The sequence below is a fragment of the Nothoprocta perdicaria genome, unplaced genomic scaffold (assembly GCF_003342845.1).
Source record: "Nothoprocta perdicaria isolate Ctin4 unplaced genomic scaffold, notPer1 scaffold_124, whole genome shotgun sequence".
In the NCBI taxonomy this organism is placed as follows: Eukaryota; Metazoa; Chordata; class Aves; order Tinamiformes; family Tinamidae; genus Nothoprocta; species Nothoprocta perdicaria.
The window spans coordinates 2,191,303-2,199,333 of record NW_020454361.1 but is presented as its reverse complement, the minus strand read 5'-3'; the positions used below and the strand labels follow the sequence as shown (position 1 = coordinate 2,199,333).

At 47.1% G+C, this 8,031-nt stretch overlaps 1 protein-coding gene across 2 annotated transcripts; it reads left to right on the top strand.

Moving 5' to 3' along the window:
* The first annotated feature begins 2,364 nt into the window (after nucleotides 1–2,364).
* Nucleotides 2,365–7,366, top strand: LOC112960435 (adrenodoxin-like). Of its 2 annotated transcripts, XM_026054680.1 has the most exons (5): nucleotides 2,365–2,543; nucleotides 5,540–5,664; nucleotides 6,189–6,318; nucleotides 6,635–6,802; nucleotides 6,834–7,366. In XM_026054680.1, exons 1-4 carry the CDS (start codon nucleotides 2,365–2,367, stop codon nucleotides 6,753–6,755), a joined length of 555 nt encoding a protein of 184 aa, XP_025910465.1. In that variant the 3' UTR covers nucleotides 6,756–6,802; nucleotides 6,834–7,366. The 2 variants fall into 2 exon arrangements, with proteins under 2 accessions (XP_025910465.1, XP_025910464.1); XM_026054679.1 differs by having other exon boundaries at nucleotides 6,635–7,366.
* The last annotated feature ends 665 nt before the right edge of the window (nucleotides 7,367–8,031 follow it).

Genomic DNA, 8,031 nt, shown 5'->3' with positions numbered 1-8,031 from the left:
CTTCCTTCCAGCCTGAGCTGAGACGTTGCAGCTGCTGCGCGGGGGGCAGGAGGTGCCTGCGGGGCGTGTGTGTTCCCCCGGGAACAGCAGGCTCTTGCCAAGGCTCCATGAAGCGGCGCTTGGGATTCACACCCACTGCGCTCGTCTTGCCCTTAAAGCATGTGCTGATCTCCCAAGCAGCACTTACCGGGCTTGTCAAGGCATGAGGGTTTCTGCTTGGTTGGTTTGAGGGTTATTTTTGGCTTTCTGTTTGTGCCCTGGGCTAAACGAATAAGGGCTTGCTTGGGAAAGGTGGCTTTTTGCTTGCGGACTGGCTGCCAGGCAGGGAGGAGGAGCCCAAGACCTTGCCTTGCTCCTCGACTCCCTGTCTCAAAGAACCTTAAACAGGCTCTCAGCACCCAGCACGAGACCCTCTTCACCCCCAGCCTGGGAGCTGCTCCAGATAGGTGTCCCCTTTGCATGGTAGCTCCCCTCAGCGCTGGGCACGATGATCCTGGCCCCAGTGTTCCCTGCAACATTGGCTCCTCTCCTACGTAGTGGCATTGACCTGTCCCCACCACGCTCTGCACTCCAGGCAGGGCACAGGGTCAGTGCCAGCAAACACGTGTGTCCTTGCCATGAGAACTGCTGCGCATATATCAGGCATATCTCTGAGCTCAAGGTTTGTGGGAGAGATAAGGCGCCTGGTAGTTTGTTTGGATGTGCTCCAGCCCCTATCCTGGAGTCTGTCATTGCAAGCCCAGCTCTCCTTCCTTGTAAATATCTGGGAAAGAGAACAGGGACCTCTGTCCTTCCTTGGCAGTGTCTGGGCATGAGGGAAGGATGGACAGCGGCTCTTGGCTGCTTGAAGCAATTTTAAATCCAGGGCCCAAGAGTTTGGGCTTGAGGCTGCAGTGTTTGGGGCAGCCTGTGGGTGAGAGCAAACCTTCAGGGACAGTGCGTCCGAGAGCAGAGACGGTGCCTGGCGCTGCTGTTGGAGGAACTGTCCACTTGCCACTGCCCGCTCTGCCTCTCTTGTGAGCGGGGGATCCACAGGGATCATTCAAAAGCTGGGCTGCAAATGGTGAGAAATAGGCAATTTTTACATTGTTTTGGCTAGTGTGTTGAATTCCTGGGAAATCCCAGTGATTAACCATTTCAGCAGTGTGTTTGGAAGCTTGAACATCTCCCTTGAAAACTTTCTTGGGGTGAAAACTGGGATTCTTTCCCCTTACCTCTCTCAAAACCTTTTTTTAATGGAAAATCCTTGCTTTCCTACTGTCTTTGATGTTTTCCTCAGACAGTTTAAACATCTTCTCCCAACCAGAAAGCTCTGGGTAGGAAATCTTTCAGAGTGAGAAGTAAAAACTTCCCAGCTATGTCCAAAACTGCGAGTTCAGCAGGAGTGTGTGTGTGCGCGAATGTGTGCGTGCGCATGCAGAGAGTGGATGGTTTTTGAGTCTGGCTTCCCTCCTTTCACAGAGCAAATTGAAACAACAGCTCCAGGATCACAGCTTGCATGGTCTGTCAGTGCTGGCTCTGCCCCACAGCTCTTCTTGCAGAAGGCAGCTTGATTAAAGCAAGATCCCACCAAACCATCACACTGCTAATTTGTTAATTGAGACAGTCTGGTCTCCTGACATGCACCAGCCCAAATTCCACAAAAAAAAAAAAAAAAAAAAGAAGCCTCCTGGGTCAGGAGCAGATTGATTCGCTTTTCAGAGGAGAAGAGACTAAATTAATACCACAGCTTTTGGGACTGAACTAAGGAACTTTCCTCTCTGGAAGTCTCACTAATACTGATATTAATTAACGTGAAATAAATCACACATATATTATGCCTCTGTTCCATTTTCAGGAGACAATGTAATCAATAAACAAATGTGGCTTGTTCTCTCTGCCATTCTTCAAAGTAAGGTTCTCGTTTTACAGCAAGGATCTGCAGCAGGGGATGGGGCTGGAAAACTTCCACATCAAGAGCACAGCCCAGGCACCCTAGTCCTGCCACACTGCTTCAGGTGCTGCTGTGTCCCAGCCCTCGCTGCACAGGGCACATCCCACACTGAGTTTGCATCCCCTGTGTAATTAGACATTGCAATGAATATTGATCCTGAATCTGGCTTTAGGTTGAGCTTGGTCTATATTCTGGAGGGGAATGCAGAAGGATCAAGTAAGGTGAGTCCTGCTAGGGACAGGCTGGTGGTGCTCCTGACCAAGCATCACCCAGCTCATGTGGCCCAACATCGCCTGGTGGGCCCCAGCACCGTCCCTCCCTCCTCCGCCCCCGGAGGCTGGCCTTCAGCTTCCCCCTCGGCTGCGCCTATAACTGTCTCTGGATGGCCTTGCAAAGACAGCCTGGGACACGTGCAGCAAGACTCAGCGGGCATGATAGCGCAGGGTGTCTCGGGGCTCCTGCGATCCTTGCTCAATGGGCTGAGCGCGACCAAATCTCACCTCATCTATCCACACAGGGCGGCTGGGCGACATTGCAAGCTGACCACACAGGTGCCAGGAAGAGACCTCAGCACCACAAAAACGCTCCAGGAGGCCCCTGGGGAGCCAAGGTGGGTTCAGAGCTGGACTGGGGCTCATCACACCTGCAGTGTCCCGGGCCCTGTGTGGGGCTCTGGTGCGATGCTTGCTGGGATGGGATACGCAGCTGGCTGTGCTGGGAGCAGCTCTGCCATGGGCTCGGCGTACGGGCTGGCACCACGTCCACGGCCTTTGGCTTTCCTCAGGGTGGGAAGGTCCCTCTCCTCTTTCACCATGGATGGTTCCTGTAATTCCCTGAGTTTCTTCATTACCCTTCATATGTTTCTGCTGTTATATTCTGCTGCAAGGGTTTGGGCTGTTTGCCAGTGTGAGATAAGCCCCATACCTCACCTCCTCACTCCAGGTCACTGGTGGCTACTGAAACATGTGGCTCTGGTGTGAGTGTGTCAGCAAGCTGCTCACACTGGCTGCCCCGAGCACTCCTGCCCTCCAGCAGACAGGGTGATGGGCAGGGGCTTTGCTCTAACTGTGGGGACGTGCATTAATAGTCAGCACTGCTGCTCAGGGGTGGTATAAAGGGTCCGACAGAACTTCTTCACGTACCTCTTTCTCTGAATGTGGGGAGAGCTAGATGCTGCAACAGTGTCATCCCTAGGGACCTGCCCAGAAACACTGCAGAGGTGAGTGGGAGAGTGGGGATGTTGCTGCAGTACCTGCAGGAAAGGAGGAGACTGCAGACACCGCGGCTGCTTGTTTGTATTTGTGCAGCAGCAACTGCAGGAACCACAAGCTTTCCCTGCTAGTCTCTGATCCTTAAGGGTTATTTGAAAGGATACTGCATTTCCCTGGGCAAAGTAAAGAGAATCTGTAAGCTCTCCCAAGTGTGATCTGGGTCAGACTGTAGTCTGTTAGCAGAGATTACAGTAGATGAACAGAAGAGTCCAGCCAACATCTCAGAAAACACAATAGACTATTCTGCTATCTGACCTTAGAGAAAAGTTATACAGATAAGCCTGCTTGATGGGATTTATGAGCAGTTGTTATCAACTGGCTTTCTCTCTTAATAGGTTTGTTGCTGATGACGTTATCTCCAGCAGTACTTGCAGGCACCTCACTGTTTTGTATGTCCTTGGGAAACATTTTTTAGAGAAAAAACATTGAAACAGAGAAAAATAACCTTCCAGAGATCTCCCTTGCCAACACTAATGGTCTGTGTCACACAAAGATTGGGATGTTTGGAAGAAGCTAAAATGTTAGTGTACATCGAATGTGTTACTGAGCTTCTCATGGGGAGTCACCCAACAGTGTCAAGAAACCTGCCAATTTGCCAGGAATAAATGGGTCTGATCCATCAAGATAGAGACGTGTTTTATTTTCTTTTTTGAACGCTAACCTTTAAATTGAATTCCTTACTTGCAGAGAAGTGCTTGTGGGTCTCACTATGAGGGAACCTGAAGTGTCCTGGAAGATGCTCTTTGGCCAAGTGTGCTTTGTAAAATAGTGTGCTCCTCCTGGCCCTCTGCAAGGGTGGTGTGCACTTGCAGGTTGTGTGCGGATTTTCCATTATCCAGAAATCAGTAGAAATCACCATGTTCTTCATTTTCATGTGCTACAGCAGAGAGGGGTGAGCAAATAAGAAAAGGCCTTTCAGCTGCTGCTTGTGCTGCCCCAGGGACAGTTCACACTTAGGCAATTCCTCCTCTCTGGCTCTCTGACTTCCCAAGAGAATGTCTGGCATGGAGAAGGAAAAGCCCCATCAGTAGGCACCGCTCCTCTGACAAGTGGGGAAAAGTCAGAGGGTTTGCTGCAACCTGTGGCTCTGGCTGTGACAGTCTATTCAGAAAGCACATTGCAAATACTTGAGATTAGAAAATCTCAGACTCTTTGAGCCATTCCTGCTGTGTGTTTCTCTGGACCCAGGAACATGTTGTTAGCAGACTTTATGCCCAGCTGAAGAATGCTTTCATTATAGGAAGAGGGAGGCTGCTCACTCAGCCTTGTGCAAGTGGGAAGAGAGGGGACGATGAACTTGGCCAGTTCTTTCTGTGAAACGTTCTCTTTTCAAGGCTGTGAATCTTTCTTCTTATGCCAGAAAAATGGCAGTAGCAAGGCCGTGAAGCAGCACCGATGCTTCCAGTGCTCAGGGCTGTGAGACAGGGATTGCTCTTTCTAGAGGACAAGCTGTCTGCACTCCAGGGTTTACAAGAAAGAATGGACTTAGCCTCCACAACTAGGAGAAAGTCCTGGGCTTTGAAAGAGTGGACAAACGGGCAGTGGCATGTGGAGAGGTAGTGGGCAAAATACTTTCTGCATTCAGGATGCTTTACTGTGTCAACACTGTTGGGATGGTATGGGACCAGCTGCTACCTAGTAACCCATTGAGTATGTATACTAAGGGACATCATTCTTTAGCTGTTTAGTGTTTCCCACAGCAAATAAATAGAAGGGTCTATATACCTCCTTAGTGAGAAATGCCTGACATGGTGCTCTTCAGGATGGGAACCTTGTCCATGTTGGTGGAGAGGGTCTGGTCTGGAGGAGTTGAAGTATGCTTTGTATCCTTGATTTTGTAGATATGGTTTCTGCAGGGCAGAACTAAGAGATGCTCATGGCTTTGTTATGAAGTTCATCACAAGATTAAATCCCTCGGGCTATCAATATAATCAGCAATTTTTTTTGAGCAAGAGTTGTGCAGTCTTGGAAGAGTTAATTCACAGGTATTTCCCTACAAGCTAGGACTGAGCAAGGCTCCTAGGAACTGAGGATAGGGAAGGTATGAACACCTTATGATGGAGCAGAAAATGAGCCATCAGCAAACAATCCCCTTGGGAATGGAGGAGGACACAAAAAGGTGAATGACAAAAGCCTGCCTGTAAACACTCAAGTCATCAGTCAGCACAAGCAGAGGGAGCAGGTACAGAGCATCTGCACTTGCCCACTCACAGCGAAACACTGATTCCAATAAAAGTTTCATAAAGAGAGAAATGTTTTAGGTCAGTTAAGACTGGAAGAGCACTAGTTTGCCTGTCTCCTTTGAAACCTAATGCCTTGGAAACTTGTCTTGCAGCTCTGCAGAGCAGGTAACTGTGCATTTTATAAACCGAGATGGAGAGAAACTCACTGCCACAGCCAAAGAAGGGGAAACCTTGCTGCAAGTGGTTGTCAACCAAAATTTGGGCATTGACGGATTTGGTAGGTGTGACATGAGGGTAGGTGGTCTTCGGGGTTAAGCAGGTACCTGAGAACACTGCGGGTGGACACACACTGCTGTGTTTTGATGACCATGGAGAGGATGCAAACACTTTATTTGCTGATCTGGTTGTCAACACTTTTGCTTATTGATCAACTTTCTTTGACTTGCTGAACTTGTAGCCCTTAGCAGATGTACTTGCTGGCAGGCTTCACTTCCCTAACAAATCCTTGCTAAGCTGGCTAATCTCACTGGCCTGGCAGTGTGACTGCCACTCTCTCACTGCCAGAGTACAGTGGCCTGTGTCAGTACTTATATTTGGTCAGAGATGAAGTACTAAATTGTAAGGTGGTTGGAATCCTCATCAAGAATAAGCAGGCTGAAGTCTGTGCCTATCTATTGTGTCTTCTTTGGAATTTCTTTTGATATACTATATACATCAGATGAGCTATTTGCCCACTGTTCCAAATATTTCTCACCTTCTTGTTTTCTCACACGTGTGGTTACCCACCTACTTCTCCTCCAGGTGCATGTGAAGGGACATTAGCCTGCTCCACCTGTCACCTGATTTTTGAAAAGGACATCTTCCAAAAGCTGGATGCCATCTCAGATGAAGAGATGGACATGCTGGACTTGGCTTACGGACTCACTGAGAGGTAAGCTCTCCTGTTGATTGTTTTAGACACTCAAAGTCTCTGAGATAGATTTAGGAGAGAACAAGAGTTATTGAGTTATTCTGTATTATAATAATTATATAATATATTATTATAATTATATAATATTATACATCATTGTAGACAATTATAATTTTAAGTTAGAACTACTTGGTTTTGGGACATAAGCTCTTACCTTTAATAGAAATGCTAAAGAAAATCTAGTCTGGAGCAGACATTGCCCGAGGGGGTAAGGTATTTTTGTCTCTTCTGTGGGAATGGCAAAACTAAACCTCCCTTAATGACGTTTCCTTCTCAGATCTCGCCTTGGCTGCCAGGTGTGCGTTAAGAAGTGGATGGATGGTCTAACAGTGCAGGTTCCCATGGAGGTGTCTGACATTAGGAAGGAGCTGGAAGTTGGGAATCAAAACAAACAGTAATCAAAAACCAATCCTGTACAATCCATTCCCTTGTTTTTGGTGTGGTGGTGGCACTTTGCTTTGGTGCCTTGCTTGCAGTAGACAACAGGGGTCTGTTTCAGCATGTATGACTGCTCAGCAAATCTCTTATTTAAACAAAGCTTAATATTAGGGTCTACAGTACATGCTTTAAGTCCTTAAGTGATCTGTGGAACGCAATTGGACTAAAGGGATATGGCTTTACATTTTCCTGGATGGGTGACAGCAAACATCTGTGCTATGTGTGATTTACTCTTTCTTTAAAATTAAGTATGTACTATTCTGAGTAATTACTGGTAATTTTGCTGGGCTTGGCTATTTAACCGCTGAGAGCTTTTTTCCCTCTTCAAGATATGAGAAGAGGCGGTTGTCCCAAATACGTGGCTGTGTATCAGCACTGGATTTCTGACAGAGCATCCATGTGAGCATTTTGTTCAGAAAGGGAACCACTTCAGCATTTTGTTCGGAAAGGGAACCACTTTCTATCAATGTGAGATATTATATGTCACTAGATTAGGTACCATGATTTGCCACTTTCTTCAAATCTCAAATGTTCCCATTTCTGTAGTATCATATATGTCAAATAAAATTCTAATAATTGGTTTTAGACCAATGGGATGCACTTTTTTGACAACATAGTTACAATAGCTGGAGTGTGATGCATTTTTAGGTGCAATACTCTGTTGCTCTAGTTTACCTGACTCATTATTTTTACCCTGTGTTAAATGGCTATTTCGAAATTTTTATCTGAGTCACATAGAGAACTCATGGTATGTTGCCAAATTTTCCAAACTCAATCCTGCATAGAAATCTTTCAGTAGATCCTTTCTAGATCTTTGGCCCACGCTTGGGGTGGGGATACCCCGAAAGACTGCAGGCCTAGGTGAAGCAACACATTTTTTTTTTACATTTTTAACATTGATACATTAAATAGATGGCATTTAAAAGGTTCACTGAGTCCCTAAGCATCCTGGTACCAAATGGAATGGGCTTTTTACAAATCAGGATCCATGTGGGAGCTCTGCCCAGTTTTTCCCCAGTACCCCCTGGATTTGGAAACTGGGTGTTCTGAACTTGAAGCTGGGACCCACCCAATCCAAAGCTAGAACATGATGGTCTCCAGGCTTACAGATCTTGAGTCATAAAATAACATCACTGCTGAGCTTTGCATTGCAGACACTGCTGTATTTCACCTGAACACCACAGCTGAAGGGCAGCAACTCTTGAGGGCTTTGGTCTGACACAAGATGGAGCTCTT

Bases quoted from the DNA above. Each gene is read 5' to 3' on its own strand.
- LOC112960435 (XM_026054680.1), top strand. From the start codon at position 2,365: ATGATAGCGCAGGGTGTCTCGGGGCTCCTGCGATCCTTGCTCAATGGG. The intron at 2,544-5,539 runs GTGGGTTCAGAG...CTTGTCTTGCAG, and splicing joins GAGGCCCCTGGGGAGCCAAG to CTCTGCAGAGCAGGTAACTG. The intron at 6,319-6,634 runs GTAAGCTCTCCT...TTTCCTTCTCAG, and splicing joins GCTTACGGACTCACTGAGAG to ATCTCGCCTTGGCTGCCAGG.